At 26.1% G+C, this 18,153-nt stretch overlaps 1 protein-coding gene across 1 annotated transcript; it reads left to right on the forward strand.

The window, feature by feature from the left end:
* The first annotated feature begins 8,031 nt into the window (after positions 1-8,031).
* On the forward strand, positions 8,032-11,751 carry LOC107631613 (SWI/SNF complex component SNF12 homolog). The gene is made up of 3 exons (XM_016335106.3): positions 8,032-10,007; positions 10,621-10,711; positions 11,062-11,751. Exons 1-2 carry the CDS (start codon positions 8,401-8,403, stop codon positions 10,688-10,690), a joined length of 1,677 nt encoding a protein of 558 aa, XP_016190592.1. The 5' UTR covers positions 8,032-8,400; the 3' UTR covers positions 10,691-10,711; positions 11,062-11,751.
* The last annotated feature ends 6,402 nt before the right edge of the window (positions 11,752-18,153 follow it).

Here is an 18,153-nt window from a genome sequence, read left to right on the forward strand (position 1 = left end):
TAATCAACTCCAACCACATGCAACAACATATAATGTACTCTCCATATCTATACCAATATATAAAACCAATACCAGAGTTTGGTGTCCAATTTTTATAGACACCATTTGCCCTCAAATAATTCATTTTACAAATTAAATTTATGGACAAAATAGTAATAATATATTTTTGTTTATAATTAAAAAAAAGTCATTAACCCATTAAATAACTGCTGCAATCGTGAGGAAATTAAATAACTGCTCCACTTATAAATATTCCTCACTATCGTCGATCATTTTTTCTGCATCTTGCTATCTTTTGGTTCTGACATGCATTTACTAAGAAAGGGATACCTGCAAATCATCGTGAGAGGATTTGACAAGGAAGTTGATACAATTTTTATGCCAATTCCATTGCCAAATACAGGTACTTTTTTGAAAAATAATAATAGACGTCATGATAATACAAGTGATTGGTATTTTATATTTACCGTTTATTTTATTTTTGAGTACTAATTTTTAATTTTTTAAAAAAAATTCAAAGAACAAGTACTCTTTATCTTATTCTATTTTTACATCTAAAGTTTGTATTTTTTTTGTATAATTATAGATCGAGCACTACTACTCAAATATATTCTATAGTACTAAAATTTATCTATAAATATATTCTATATTTATTAAAATTTATCAATATTTTTTTTTTGCATTGTTTGATACGTGTTATCAAAGTCTATGTTTATTAATTGATACGTATTATTAAAGTCTATGTTTATAATTTCCTAAACTATCTAAACTATTAATTATGTAGAGTATTGAATTTGACATTTATTTATAAAGAGTACTAAAATTGACCTTTACTAATTTTTTAAATTATTGTAAAAAGATTAATTAATTTAATATTATTCATTGTCATATGATTGGCATATAAAAGATGTAAAAAAATTTATACTTACCAATGGTAGAATGAAAAATCTCTACGTATATTTTGTTAATTTTTTTCTTTATTTTTAATATATTTTATATTAAAAAATATTATTTTTTATTAATTATTAGATTGACATATAACACAATAAATATAATAAATATAGTAAGATACGAACTTTGTTAATTGATTTTTTAAATAATCTGGCAATTTAAGATAAGAACTTTGTTAATTGATTTTGTTAATCTCTTTCTTATTTTTAATCTATTTTATATTGGATAATATTATTTTTTATTAATTACATTTAAATGTCTTAAAGATAAGAACTGTGTTATATATTTTTAGTTATTTCAACTTTCATGATTATTTCGTTCTCTTTATTTTTCTATGTCATAGGCGAAGTAAGTTTTAATTTATTATTTTTCTTATATATATATTCTATTTTAAAAATTATTTTATTTTTTTATGTTTTCTAATATGTTTTATTGTATTTTTCTTTTACTTTAAAAATTTTATGGTCTGAAGATCTTCTGTTAAACGATTCTAACCATATGATCAAGGAAGAAGTTCAAGATAATAAGTTTGAATTTTGGTAATTTATTGAGTCTAATTGAAATAAACACATTGAAATATAATAAACAGAATTGTTAATTCAACATTTATTAATGAATAATTACTAAAAAAATATTATCTATACCAATATATGATGGGATATGGAATTGTGGTATCCAATTTTTTCTTTTCTCCTTATTTTACCCCTGTTTTCTTTTTATTAAAAATTGACTTTATCCTATGACAGGACTTAAAAACATATTTCAATCAAAAAAATTGCTACTACGTACTCAATTCTTTTTATTTTATTTTATTTTTTTAAAAACTGGCTTTAACCCACGACAGATTTAAAACTGATTCACTTTCAACCCACGACAGAATTTAAAGTTGATTCACTTTCAATAAAAAAAACTATTAATACGTACTCAATTTAAATACCAATTCACTTTCAATAACAAAAACTTCTGCGCCTTCAATCGTATTTTACTCAAGAGAGTTAAATATTTGTTTCACTTTCAATCATGCTCTTGCAATCATTCTTTTTCTTTGTGTCTTGCTACCTTATGTTCTGACAAATATAATTGAAAAATTCAACGAATCAGCAATCATATTATATCAACTAATATAATTCCTATTCCAAATCCATTGTCAAGTACAGAATTAACTACAATTAGACAAATGGTAAGAGCCACCCATCATCATCATCGTTTTGTTTCAGGTAACATAAAACTTAATATGTATTATGATAATTTAATTTTTTCGGCTATAAATTCAATTTTTGCTTAATATCTGTATTCTATTCTTTGAAAAATCTAGAATTGAAAGCGCATGATAATGGAGTTGGTCCAAATAACAGAAGTCATAGTAACATAATTGGTTGGTATTCTATAACAAAATTGATTAAATTAATATACACTATTTATATATTTCTTATGCTTATTATTTAACTTAAAAAAAATTACATATATAACAGAGCACTCCTTAATAAAAAATACAAAAAGTTACTAAAATTTGGTGTCCAATTTTTTTTAGACTTCGTATATCCTTACATAATTTATTTCATAAAATAAATTTAGTGGACAAAATAATAATTTTTTAATATTTCATCTTTATCATATAGTATATAAATAATTAAAAAATTAAAATAAACAATGTATTCATAAAACTAATAATAACAAATAGAATAAAGAGAAAAAATATTAACATATCGCTTATTTTTTTGTCATGTGTATTTTTTAATTTGAGTGATTAAATATATTTTACAAAGTAATAACTATAAAATGAAAATAAATTTATTGCTCTAAATTATTAAAAGAAGTATTGAGTACTCTTTAACTAAAACTTTTATTATAAATTTATTACAAAAAAAATATATTTATGTTTCAAATTAATATAGATGCTTGGGATAAAATATTAAAAATAAAAAAATATGCATTTGTATTCTCATATTAAAAAAATAAATGAAGTCATTTTAAACACAAAAATACTACGTTATAAGATAATTATAAAAAGTTGTCAAACATAATAATTTTACTATCAAAATAATATTTATATATTGTGTTAAATTAATGTAACATAATGATTTTTAATATACTTTAATTTAATTTTTTTAGTTTTTATTTTAATTTATATATTTTCATATTTTAAAATTTTGGTAATAATATATATATTTTATAATTTTAAAATAAAACCAGGAGAATTCTGACTTAAATACAAACATAATGATAGAAGAAGAATACAAGAATATTGATATTTCATCTCATGTATTTAAATACATGGCATAAATAAAAATTAATCCTTCTTATTAAAAAATTATTTTCCATTTAAAAATTTAACAAATACCAAAATTTGATCACAGTAAAATGGATCATAACTTTATAAAAAATTTAAATACTATATTAAATATTACAAACAATGATTGGATAAATAATTTTCAAATTCTAAAATTAAAAACATAGATAACGCTTTACATATTTATATGAGTTACTGAATCAATTTTTATTGAATAACTATCTTAAATATCAATTATCAAAAAATGCTACTATATCAGCCAATAGTAATAATAATCATGAGACACGTAACATTATTTATTATTAAAAAATATATTAATTTAATAATATTAAATATGTAATAAATTCCTAATGTGAAATGTTAAAATATAAACACAAAAAATAAAGATAAATTAGAGTATAACAAATAAACTATTTTTTAAAAAATATTTCTGCAATCTTAACGGACAAAATACTCATCATATTGTTAATTTATCATAATAAATTAAAAAAAATAAATTTAAAAATGTCACAAATTAATGGACGATATTCAAACTTTGAAAAAAATCAATGAAAAAAATATAATAGAAGAATATTATTTTTAAAATATTCTCTGTTTCGGAATAAAATTAAACAAATTTAAAATAATTAAAATCACCTTTATACGCGACATAAAAGTTAACTTTAATCATGATAACTAATTTTAATCTTATGAATTCAAATTATGCTTGTTATCTGTATTGCTCTTTAAAAATATAGGTCTGGAATCACATTATAATGAAGTTGTTCAAGTAAAAGATGTGGTGATGTCCTAACTGGTTAGTACCCTATACACTCAAAACATGTAATAACGTCGTTTTAAGTCATTTTGCCTACACATTAAATCTTAATATAGAAGATTAACAAAATTAATTAACTTAATTTACGCGATTTGATTTGGTTTCTGAGAACTAATTTTTAATTCTTTTAAGATAATCTAAAACATATTAAGTTTGTATTTTTTTTTTTTGTATTAGTGTAGGTCGAGACATACACCACGGCTACTAATTCAATGCCTCAATCAATCTCTTATAATGAACCAGTTACAAACAATACTAAAAGCCATGCAAATATGAAGTTAGTACTCATTTACTCTACTTATATTTTTAATATTTTATCTTCATCGCATAATATTCATTTAAAATATTTTTTGTATTGAATAAATTAAGAGGTTTGATATTATGCACTACTATATAAAATGCCTAATGTTAAACAAAATGATGAATTCTATAATAACAAAAATAAAACAAATAATTAACAAATACTATAAATTTTAAATAGGCAATACATTCATAAGACTAATAATAACAATAACTTTGTAAAAAAATTTGGTAACAACATATATCTTTTAAAATTAAATAGTAAAATTAGAAAAGATCTACCTTAAACACAAAATAACAATTATTGTAAAATAGTACAAAAATATGTCTTATTTTATCTCATGTATTTATTAATGTATTGTATAAATTATATGGATCCTTTTTATTATAGAATCTTTACCAATTAAAAATTTAATAGATAGTAAAATTTGGTCATGGCACAATGTGTTCTAATTTTTTAAAAAATATCAAAATACTATATTAAATATTATAAGTCAATAGGTAACTAAACTAAAAATCCTCAAATTAAAAATATAGATAACATTGTATATATTTTTATGAGTTACCGGACAAATTTTTATTGAATACCTAATCTAAGTACAAACTAAAAAAATGCTACTACAAATATTATTTAATATTATTTAATGGCAATAACTGTAATACACATAACATCATTTAGTGATGAAAAATAAATCTTAATTAAATTACAGTAACTAAATAATAAGTCCTTGATGATAAAAAAATTATCAAATTAAAATTTAATAATGTATGAGAATATAACATAAACACAAAAAAAAAAACAAAATAAAGTACAATGAATAAACTAATTTTTAAAAATATTTTCGCAATTTTAGCGGACAAAAACTTCATCATATCGTTATTTTGTCATAATAAATTTAAAAAATTAAATTAAAAATATTATAAATTAATAGACGACAGTCAAAATTTTTAAAGAAATAAAATAGAAGCATTATCATTCTGAAAATACTTTTTGTATATTTTAGAATAGTTGAGAATAAAAATTTACTCTATCGAATATTTCACCTCATATATTACCTAAAACTTTAAACTATGACGATTTTATATTACCTCTTTAAATAAGATCACGTCAATATTAAAATAAAAAAATATTTATCTAATAAATTTGAGAAGTAAATAATATATTAACAGAAAAATAAAATTAATTTCTTAAAAACAATAGAAAAGCGGCTGAACAGGCACGTAAGTGCCTGTTGAGCCGCTAGTATTAATAAAGAAATAAAATTAATTTCTTAAAAACAATAGAAAAGCGGCTGAACAGGCACGTTAGTGCCTGTTGAGCCGCTAGTGCCAATAAACGAAAAAATGAAACTAAATAACATACCAACATGAATTAGATACAATGCTATGGCATGCTCCAATGACCAAGGTGGGTTTTTTCTTTCTGCATTTTTTGTCTTCCTGATTTCTGGGGTAGTGGATGGAATGAGATGGGGGAGAAAAATCTTGATATCTCACTCTATGTAATTTCTTCTTCTTCTCGGATGTTAACTCACTGGATTGAAATTGCATTTTATTTGAATTAAATGTTAATAGATATTTTTAGGGATTTGAATGAAATGAAACAGAAATTAATTTTGAAAATGGAATTAATTACTCTAGGAATAAAGAAAGAGGAAGAGTGATATGTATGTTATTGATAAGCAAGTGGAGTACACTCTTTTATCATGAGACTGGCATTTAGTTTCTACTATATTTATACTATACTCTTTTTTTATTATTATTATTCAACGAGTTGTTGCATGTATAAAGTAAGATTCGAATTCCCAATACTTATTTAAAGTAATTTGACCAATCGACCAACCCAAATTAATTTTTTATTATTATTATTATTATTATTATTTGAACTTTAAGTATTTGATGGCCCAAAAATTTATTAAGTAAATAATACAAAAATTTACAATCAATCCCACTATTGCACCAAAAAGCGTCAATAGATAAAAAAAAAGTCCAACAAAATAATTAGCATTATTAACAGGAAATTAATCTAATATTGTTAAGTTATTTTTGAGACAAATTCTGCAGGATCTATCTTTTTGCAGATCCTATCTATGCATGTCTAATCAACATTAACACGCGTAAAATTTATCTTTTACCACGTCTCTTCAGCACCTGCTGAAAAAAAATCTCTTCCGCACTATAGCATTGCCCTTTTGAAAATTGGGGGTCCAAAATATCATTCTGACTCGTCTTTTTTGATAGTTTACCACCTCTCCTCCTAGTTAAGTCTGTGGCTGTAAAACTTTGTTTGGAGCTACTGCGTTCATGACTAGCTCAGCCTTCTTGAAAAATATACCTATTATCACATTGCAATTAAAATTTTATTATGAAAATTTTAAGTCAACATCGAAAAACACATCAAAAGAATGTCCATGCATTGCTTAATTTCACTATGTAACCAACAAGGAATCTTTAACCTCCCAAAGCGAATGGTTGTTAAATATGAGCAATTTGGCTCCAAAGTGGTTTATAAGTATTATTACAAGCGACAATCAATCCAAAAAAGAAACAAAATTGTCACCAATCAGCCCACTATCAACAAAGCGCAGCAAATAAAATGATGTTTCTTTTATTCTTTTTTTTTTGTTGTCTTATTTTGTAGAGAGAGATGTATCTTATGAGAATGAGATTTTATATTAAATTATATTTATGAAAGAATATATTTAATAACTATTGTATTTATAGTTATTATCATTAATTTTTATTAAAATATATCTAATAAATAAATTATAATAATTAATTTTACATAACTATAAAAATATAGCAAAATTATAGTATCAAAAATAGAGTAAAATATTAAATTGGTTCTTTATGTTTGAGTGTAATTATGTTTTGGTCTTTAAAATTTAAAGTATCCTATTTGAATTCAAAAAAGTTTCATTTAACTTCAATGTAGTCCCACTGTAAGGTCAACGTTAAATAATTAACGGAATGTCGTACATGACAGCAGTACAAGAACAAGTTCGATAATTTGGAGAACAAGTACAAGTTCTAAAGACACAAAATCAACTGTAAATGCATCAATACATTTATTTATCATTTTTCTTAGTTCTATAAAAAATATTTTATTTTAATAATAAGAAGAATGATAAATAAATATACTTTTTCCTTGCTTTTTCATTTATCCATGCACCTCTTATAATTTTAATTTTAATAATTTTTGGATCATTAATTCAGAAGCTATAAATCATATTGCATTTAATTTATCTTAGTGTTTTTTATTTTTAATTAAATTTATTGTTGTTCATATGCCTAATTGTTCAGGTGATTGCTTATTATAAAAGCATTGTAAAATTATTTTTTTTAGTTATTCATGATGTTGTTTTTTTTTTTTTTTTGGGTGACTATGATGTTGTTTTATATTAGTTTGACTTTATTTTTTTTATTATAATGCAATTTAATTCAAAATTTTAAATGATTGCGATTTACATCGTATTAAATTGCTTTATTTTTTAATTTAAGTTGATTTAAATTATTGTGATTTGAATTGGATTGAATTATATCTTATAAAAATTTATCCAATTCAAATTAGAATCATATTGAATTAAATAAATTAAATTAAAATATAAAATCAATCTGATATTGTTTTGGTGATTAAAATTAACCTGATATAAAATCCAAAATACAAGCCTACAACTAAGTACTAACAACTAACAAGTAACATTAGACATCATTGTCGTCCAAGCGAATTGGTGAGAGGATTGAAGCTTTCATTGATTCCGCCAATACACCAACAACATTACTGTTAGTAGGCCGACATTGGAACAATGATCTCTAAATCCTTCACACAACTACACTCTAACGCTGAACGTACAATCCCATTCCGGTTTCCCGGTGTCGTTTCCCTCCTCCCATTGTCGTTTTTAAACTAGGGTTTTCATTCTCCGCATCGAGACGGGAAGCTCAGGTCAATCATCCAGGAGATTTCGACTCAAAATTTTCTCTTTGCAGATTTTCGCCCTTTAATTTAGTTCGAGCTTTAGGTTTTCGTGTTTAAGGAACGATGAACAGTAACAATCCAGGTAGGAACGTTGCGGCACCGTCGTTTTTAGGGAATTCCGGAGCTGCCCCTCACCCCATCGCCGGTACCGCCGCCACCACCACCGCTGCTTCCACTTCGTTACCCGCGACCCACCCACAACCCCATCTTTTGTCCCAATCACAGCCTCCTCAAACCCAAGGTGGTTCTCACTTCCCCGGGCACTTTCAGCTCTCACAACCCCAAACCCAGTTACTTGCACAATCACAGTTTTCACAACCCCATTCCCATGTTCAATCCATCCCTCAACACCAGCAGCAGCCACCGCCGCGCCAGCCGCAGGCTCATCCTGCTAGCCAATCTCATGGTTCAAGTGGTAGTAGTGCGGCGGCAGCGGCAACTCCTGCTTCAACTGCCAAGCGCTCCGGGCAGAGGCCGCCTACTAGGCCGGCCGGTTCTTCAAATACTAACCAGTCTTCGGCTTTTAAGACCATGGAATTGACGCCGGCTCCTCTAAGGAGGAAGAGGAGCTTGCCAGAGAAGGATAAGAGGATTCCAGATAAGGTGGCCGCAGTTCTGCCTGAGTCTGCTGTTTATACTCAATTGCTTGAGCTTGAGGGACAGGTTGATGCTGCTTTGTCTAGGAAGAAGATTGATATACAGGAGGCTGTGAGAAGCCCCAGATGTGTTCAGAAGACTCTTCGTGTTTATGTGTATAATACCTTTTCGAATCAGAATAGAATCGATACTGAGAAGAAAATGGCAGAGGAGCCTTCTTGGTCACTTAGGATTACTGGGAGGATATTGGAAGATGGAAGAGATCCTGTGTTGGCTGGAGTCTCGCAGGGGTTGAACCCTTCATATCCCAAGTTTTCGGCTTTCTTCAAGAAAATTACCATATACTTGGACCAGGGGTTCTATCCGGATAATCATCTTATAATATGGGATCCTGCTCGTTCACCTGCCCAGCAGGACGGTTTTGAGGTGAAGAGGAAAGGAGACAAGGAATTCACGGTGGTGATGAGACTAGCAATGAATTATATACCTGAAAAGTTTGTGGTTTCAACAGCACTGTCCAAAGTTTTAGGGATTGAGTTTGATACTCGGCCTAGAATAATAGCTGCTCTATGGCAATATGTGAAGTCTAGAAAACTACAAAGCCCAAATGACCCTTCATTCTTCATGTGTGATCCTTCTCTCCAAAGGGTGTTTGGGGAAGAGAAAATAAAATTCTCCACAATTTTACAGAAGATATCACAGCAGTTATCACAACCACAGCCTATACACGTGGAGCATAAAATCAAGCTTTCTGGAAATTGTCCGGTTGGAACTACATGTTATGATGTGCTGGTTGATGTGCCTCTTCCACTGGAGAAGGATATGTCTGCATACTTGGCAAGCATTGAGAGGCACAAAGAGATTGATGCGCTTGATGAAGTGATTTGTAGTTCTATGAAGAAGATCCATGAGCATCGCAGAAGACGGGCCTTCTTTCTGGGATTTAGCCAGTCTCCAGCAGAGTTTATTAATGCTTTGATTGCATCACAGAGCAAGGATCTAAAGCTTATTGCTGGAGATGCCTGCCAAGATGAGGAAAAGGAAAGACGATCTGAATTCTACAAACAACCATGGTAAGCAGTTTACTACTTTTTTACCTTGTACTTTGAGTCTCTGATGCAATAGGCATACCTGAAAATTTTACATTATGGTTGGCTGGAACCTTAATATTTGTTAACTCAAACTTGGACATGGAAGAGTATAGCAACCCTATGAACAAGCACTCTCACAAGAGAAGTTTGTTCTATCAATGGGAAACAAGCAATACTATGAAAGAACTGCTTTTACACTTAGTGCAGGACTCACACAGTACTTGAATACTTTTTGCTATGGCATTGTCTTGCAGTGTCGCTGTCTGATCCAAGCTTATTTAGATTGCAACTAATAGAATAGTGTATTACTACCATTTTATGGTTTCTACTGAGTTCCGTTTGCGTTCTTAGTGATGCATAGGTTATTCAGAGATCAACTGTTTAAAATTAGATTGGGGCTTAAGGCAGTAGAGGATATAGTCCAGATGAAATATTACGGTAGTGGAGATAAAACTGATCCGTAAATCCATAATAGCTGAGCAACAATAGAGAGTAAAAATGGAAGATATGACTAGGATGTTCTGTGCCTTCTGTTCATTAGATTAACATATTGCCTAAAACTGTGATTGGGTTGTGTTCCTTTTTTTCCCCTCAGGGCTGAGGATGCTGTCATTCGCTACCTGAACCGGAAAAGTGCTCGAAGTGATATTCCTGGAAGCACCTAACAACAGAAAGTTGTGAAATAGGTTTGCTTGTTTGATTTTTTTTTAACCTAATGCTTTGTATATCAGTCTTATGCTTTTCTTCCAACATAGCTAAATTTCATGCTCATTTATTTTATTTTATTTATTCCTTTTTTTTTTCGGTGTTATGATCAAACTAGCAGTAATAAAATAAGGTTTTACTGACTCATGGATTTTTAACAATGCGCCCAACGGTTATGAACTGATATTTCTTTTTCTTTTAATTAAAAAATATCAATTAACATGTTTAAGAGACTTGTAGCCTTGGGAAGTATGGTCTTGCCCTCGCTTTTAAAATCATACTGAGTTCAGAATAAGTGACACCCGTCCGGTGCTTGTTTTGATTATTGCAGCTTGTTCCTCGCTGGTCCTCGACGGATTTTGCTAGTTCATAATAGAGCTGTTTTTCTAGGGGAGGACATACCAGCTTTGCTTTGCTTCATGCTAGACTTAGGCGACTCATGCAAGGTGAGTTGGTGACATGTGTGCGGCCTTAGCCAGAATAACATGCTATCTCCTATGATTCGGAGACCTGGAATCTGCCGGAGCTAGGATATGTTGATGTTCCATGCAGATGGGAGTTTTGGGATAAAAATCGGGGCTATTTTTGCCGCAATCTTTCAAGATGACCATGGCAGGTGGATGTAGGTAGTACAGTGCACTGAGCTGTTGGGAATTTTCTAGTGGCCGGTCTGTGATCATCATTGGGAAGATCTAGAGGCTTCTTTTCCCTGCTGATGGTCTTGTAAACTTGTACTGTAATTTGGTGGTTCTTTTTTGGTTCTTGTTTTTATTTTTTGCCTTCTTAGTTACCAAAAGGAGAATGAAAATTTTTTTCCCGGCCTTTATTTTGCAATTGGCAACCTTCCGTTAACTCAATCCCCCTACTCTACCAAAAACCGTTATTTTGCTAGAGATCACGTCCAAATGCATCCATATAACTATGATTTTGTGTTTTTTGTTTTAGTACAATAATGAACAATGTCTTTTTCGATCATCATTTGAGTAATAAAGATTTTATTTTAACAGTTTCTATACGCAAATGGTGGGATTTTTTTGGACTTGAATAGTTGAATGATTCTTCAAATTTCGGTGTTCTTCAGTGGTAGTCTGGTAGACCCTTTAAATTTTTTTTTTCTTTTCTTCTAAGACCCTTTACTTTTCTAATAAGTAATAAGGGAAGATGCCCAACAAATAGTGGGGAGGAACAAGGTCAGGGCACAGCAAAGCTTTTTTTCCAATATGCTATTGTTCTAACCCTTTATTATTAAAAATATTATTTTTGTTTTCAAATTATTTATCTAGATGTTACCGTTTTGAGCTATTTTTTTTTTGTTATGGAAGTAAAAGTAGTGATATATAACATTGTAAGTTTTGGTGTTTTTTAAAATTGTGAAAAGTATACAAATCACACAGTCCAATTTCTGTACCTTTACAAATTGGACGGTCCGATTTGTGTATCTCTAGAAATCGGACGGTCCGATTTTTGTATCTTTAATAAATCGAATTGTCTGATTTTTACTTCTTTAATTAAACGATTCGTCGATTCCACATTTGAAAATAATACATCAACAATCCACATTTTAAAAAAATGCTATTACCACTCCAATATTATATATACTAGCGGCTCAACAGGCACTAACGTGCCTGTTCAGCCGCTTTTCTATTGTTTTTAAGAAATTAATTTTATTTCTTTATTAATACTAGCGGCTCAACAGGCACTTACGTGCCTGTTCAGCCGCTTTTCTATTGTTTTTAAGAAATTAATTTTATTTTTCTGTTAATATATTATTTACTTCTCAAATTTATTAGATAAATATTTTTTTATTTTAATATTGACGTGATCTTATTTAAAGAGGTAATATAAAATCGTCATAGTTTAAAGTTTTAGGTAATATATGAGGTGAAATATTCGATAGAGTAAATTTTTATTCTCAACTATTCTAAAATATACAAAAAGTATTTTCAGAATGATAATGCTTCTATTTTATTTCTTTAAAAATTTTGACTGTCGTCTATTAATTTATAATATTTTTAATTTAATTTTTTAAATTTATTATGACAAAATAACGATATGATGAAGTTTTTGTCCGCTAAAATTGCGAAAATATTTTTAAAAATTAGTTTATTCATTGTACTTTATTTTGTTTTTTTTTTGTGTTTATGTTATATTCTCATACATTATTAAATTTTAATTTGATAATTTTTTTATCATCAAGGACTTATTATTTAGTTACTGTAATTTAATTAAGATTTATTTTTCATCACTAAATGATGTTATGTGTATTACAGTTATTGCCATTAAATAATATTAAATAATATTTGTAGTAGCATTTTTTTAGTTTGTACTTAGATTAGGTATTCAATAAAAATTTGTCCGGTAACTCATAAAAATATATACAATGTTATCTATATTTTTAATTTGAGGATTTTTAGTTTAGTTACCTATTGACTTATAATATTTAATATAGTATTTTGATATTTTTTAAAAAATTAGAACACATTGTGCCATGACCAAATTTTACTATCTATTAAATTTTTAATTGGTAAAGATTCTATAATAAAAAGGATCCATATAATTTATACAATACATTAATAAATACATGAGATAAAATAAGACATATTTTTGTACTATTTTACAATAATTGTTATTTTGTGTTTAAGGTAGATCTTTTCTAATTTTACTATTTAATTTTAAAAGATATATGTTGTTACCAAATTTTTTTACAAAGTTATTGTTATTATTAGTCTTATGAATGTATTGCCTATTTAAAATTTATAGTATTTGTTAATTATTTGTTTTATTTTTGTTATTATAGAATTCATCATTTTGTTTAACATTAGGCATTTTATATAGTAGTGCATAATATCAAACCTCTTAATTTATTCAATACAAAAAATATTTTAAATGAATATTATGCGATGAAGATAAAATATTAAAAATATAAGTAGAGTAAATGAGTACTAACTTCATATTTGCATGGCTTTTAGTATTGTTTGTAACTGGTTCATTATAAGAGATTGATTGAGGCATTGAATTAGTAGCCGTGGTGTATGTCTCGACCTACACTAATACAAAAAAAAAAAAAAATACAAACTTAATATGTTTTAGATTATCTTAAAAGAATTAAAAATTAGTTCTCAGAAACCAAATCAAATCGCGTAAATTAAGTTAATTAATTTTGTTAATCTTCTATATTAAGATTTAATGTGTAGGCAAAATGACTTAAAACGACGTTATTACATGTTTTGAGTATATAGGGTACTAACCAGTTAGGACATCACCACATCTTTTACTTGAACAACTTCATTATAATGTGATTCCAGACCTATATTTTTAAAGAGCAATACAGATAACAAGCATAATTTGAATTCATAAGATTAAAATTAGTTATCATGATTAAAGTTAACTTTTATGTCGCGTATAAAGGTGATTTTAATTATTTTAAATTTGTTTAATTTTATTCCGAAACAGAGAATATTTTAAAAATAATATTCTTCTATTATATTTTTTTCATTGATTTTTTTCAAAGTTTGAATATCGTCCATTAATTTGTGACATTTTTAAATTTATTTTTTTTAATTTATTATGATAAATTAACAATATGATGAGTATTTTGTCCGTTAAGATTGCAGAAATATTTTTTAAAAAATAGTTTATTTGTTATACTCTAATTTATCTTTATTTTTTGTGTTTATATTTTAACATTTCACATTAGGAATTTATTACATATTTAATATTATTAAATTAATATATTTTTTAATAATAAATAATGTTACGTGTCTCATGATTATTATTATTATTGGCTGATATAGTAGCATTTTTTGATAATTGATATTTAAGATAGTTATTCAATAAAAATTGATTCAGTAACTCATATAAATATGTAAAGCGTTATCTATGTTTTTAATTTTAGAATTTGAAAATTATTTATCCAATCATTGTTTGTAATATTTAATATAGTATTTAAATTTTTTATAAAGTTATGATCCATTTTACTGTGATCAAATTTTGGTATTTGTTAAATTTTTAAATGGAAAATAATTTTTTAATAAGAAGGATTAATTTTTATTTATGCCATGTATTTAAATACATGAGATGAAATATCAATATTCTTGTATTCTTCTTCTATCATTATGTTTGTATTTAAGTCAGAATTCTCCTGGTTTTATTTTAAAATTATAAAATATATATATTATTACCAAAATTTTAAAATATGAAAATATATAAATTAAAATAAAAACTAAAAAAATTAAATTAAAGTATATTAAAAATCATTATGTTACATTAATTTAACACAATATATAAATATTATTTTGATAATAAAATTATTATGTTTGACAACTTTTTATAATTATCTTATAACGTAGTATTTTTGTGTTTAAAATGACTTCATTTATTTTTTTAATATGAGAATACAAATGCATATTTTTTTATTTTTAATATTTTATCCCAAGCATCTATATTAATTTGAAACATAAATATATTTTTTTTGTAATAAATTTATAATAAAAGTTTTAGTTAAAGAGTACTCAATACTTCTTTTAATAATTTAGAGCAATAAATTTATTTTCATTTTATAGTTATTACTTTGTAAAATATATTTAATCACTCAAATTAAAAAATACACATGACAAAAAAATAAGCGATATGTTAATATTTTTTCTCTTTATTCTATTTGTTATTATTAGTTTTATGAATACATTGTTTATTTTAATTTTTTAATTATTTATATACTATATGATAAAGATGAAATATTAAAAAATTATTATTTTGTCCACTAAATTTATTTTATGAAATAAATTATGTAAGGATATACGAAGTCTAAAAAAAATTGGACACCAAATTTTAGTAACTTTTTGTATTTTTTATTAAGGAGTGCTCTGTTATATATGTAATTTTTTTTAAGTTAAATAATAAGCATAAGAAATATATAAATAGTGTATATTAATTTAATCAATTTTGTTATAGAATACCAACCAATTATGTTACTATGACTTCTGTTATTTGGACCAACTCCATTATCATGCGCTTTCAATTCTAGATTTTTCAAAGAATAGAATACAGATATTAAGCAAAAATTGAATTTATAGCCGAAAAAATTAAATTATCATAATACATATTAAGTTTTATGTTACCTGAAACAAAACGATGATGATGATGGGTGGCTCTTACCATTTGTCTAATTGTAGTTAATTCTGTACTTGACAATGGATTTGGAATAGGAATTATATTAGTTGATATAATATGATTGCTGATTCGTTGAATTTTTCAATTATATTTGTCAGAACATAAGGTAGCAAGACACAAAGAAAAAGAATGATTGTAAGAGCATGATTGAAAGTGAAACAAATATTTAACTCTCTTGAGTAAAATACGATTGAAGGCGCAGAAGTTTTTGTTATTGAAAGTGAATCGGTATTTAAATTGAGTACGTATTAATAGTTTTTTTTATTGAAAGTGAATCAACTTTAAATTCTGTCGTGGGTTGAAAGTGAATCAGTTTTAAATCTGTCGTGGGTTAAAGCCAGTTTTTAAAAAAATAAAATAAAATAAAAAGAATTGAGTACGTAGTAGCAATTTTTTTGATTGAAATATGTTTTTAAGTCCTGTCATAGGATAAAGTCAATTTTTAATAAAAAGAAAACAGGGGTAAAATAAGGAGAAAAGAAAAAATTGGATACCACAATTCCATATCCCATCATATATTGGTATAGATAATATTTTTTTAGTAATTATTCATTAATAAATGTTGAATTAACAATTCTGTTTATTATATTTCAATGTGTTTATTTCAATTAGACTCAATAAATTACCAAAATTCAAACTTATTATCTTGAACTTCTTCCTTGATCATATGGTTAGAATCGTTTAACAGAAGATCTTCAGACCATAAAATTTTTAAAGTAAAAGAAAAATACAATAAAACATATTAGAAAACATAAAAAAATAAAATAATTTTTAAAATAGAATATATATATAAGAAAAATAATAAATTAAAACTTACTTCGCCTATGACATAGAAAAATAAAGAGAACGAAATAATCATGAAAGTTGAAATAACTAAAAATATATAACACAGTTCTTATCTTTAAGACATTTAAATGTAATTAATAAAAAATAATATTATCCAATATAAAATAGATTAAAAATAAGAAAGAGATTAACAAAATCAATTAACAAAGTTCTTATCTTAAATTGCCAGATTATTTAAAAAATCAATTAACAAAGTTCGTATCTTACTATATTTATTATATTTATTGTGTTATATGTCAATCTAATAATTAATAAAAAATAATATTTTTTAATATAAAATATATTAAAAATAAAGAAAAAAATTAACAAAATATACGTAGAGATTTTTCATTTTACCATTGGTAAGTATAAATTTTTTTACATCTTTTATATGCCAATCATATGACAATGAATAATATTAAATTAATTAATCTTTTTACAATAATTTAAAAAATTAGTAAAGGTCAATTTTAGTACTCTTTATAAATAAATGTCAAATTCAATACTCTACATAATTAATAGTTTAGATAGTTTAGGAAATTATAAACATAGACTTTAATAATACGTATCAATTAATAAACATAGACTTTGATAACACGTATCAAACAATGCAAAAAAAAAATATTGATAAATTTTAATAAATATAGAATATATTTATAGATAAATTTTAGTACTATAGAATATATTTGAGTAGTAGTGCTCGATCTATAATTATACAAAAAAAATACAAACTTTAGATGTAAAAATAGAATAAGATAAAGAGTACTTGTTCTTTGAATTTTTTTTAAAAAATTAAAAATTAGTACTCAAAAATAAAATAAACGGTAAATATAAAATACCAATCACTTGTATTATCATGACGTCTATTATTATTTTTCAAAAAAGTACCTGTATTTGGCAATGGAATTGGCATAAAAATTGTATCAACTTCCTTGTCAAATCCTCTCACGATGATTTGCAGGTATCCCTTTCTTAGTAAATGCATGTCAGAACCAAAAGATAGCAAGATGCAGAAAAAATGATCGACGATAGTGAGGAATATTTATAAGTGGAGCAGTTATTTAATTTCCTCACGATTGCAGCAGTTATTTAATGGGTTAATGACTTTTTTTTAATTATAAACAAAAATATATTATTACTATTTTGTCCATAAATTTAATTTGTAAAATGAATTATTTGAGGGCAAATGGTGTCTATAAAAATTGGACACCAAACTCTGGTATTGGTTTTATATATTGGTATAGATATATTTTGACGTGTTGATTAGGAGGCAGGAAGAAAAAGTGCTGATGTAGAACATGTCTTCGTTGCTCTGTGTTTATCCACCTAATTTCCTTCTCTTACTTCACTAATTCCAAAATGAGTACAATATTTTTCATCATCAAAGAAATAGAGAGAATTCATATGTAAGTATGATACTGTTAGTAAT

Source organism: Arachis ipaensis, chromosome B1 (assembly GCF_059453495.1).
Source record: "Arachis ipaensis isolate K30076 ecotype BB chromosome B1, ASM5945349v1, whole genome shotgun sequence".
NCBI lineage: Eukaryota > Viridiplantae > Streptophyta > Magnoliopsida > Fabales > Fabaceae > Arachis > Arachis ipaensis.

Bases quoted from the DNA above. Each gene is read 5' to 3' on its own strand.
- LOC107631613 (XM_016335106.3), top strand. From the start codon at position 8,401: ATGAACAGTAACAATCCAGGTAGGAACGTTGCGGCACCGTCGTTTTTA. The intron at 10,008-10,620 runs GTAAGCAGTTTA...TTTTCCCCTCAG, and splicing joins GAATTCTACAAACAACCATG to GGCTGAGGATGCTGTCATTC.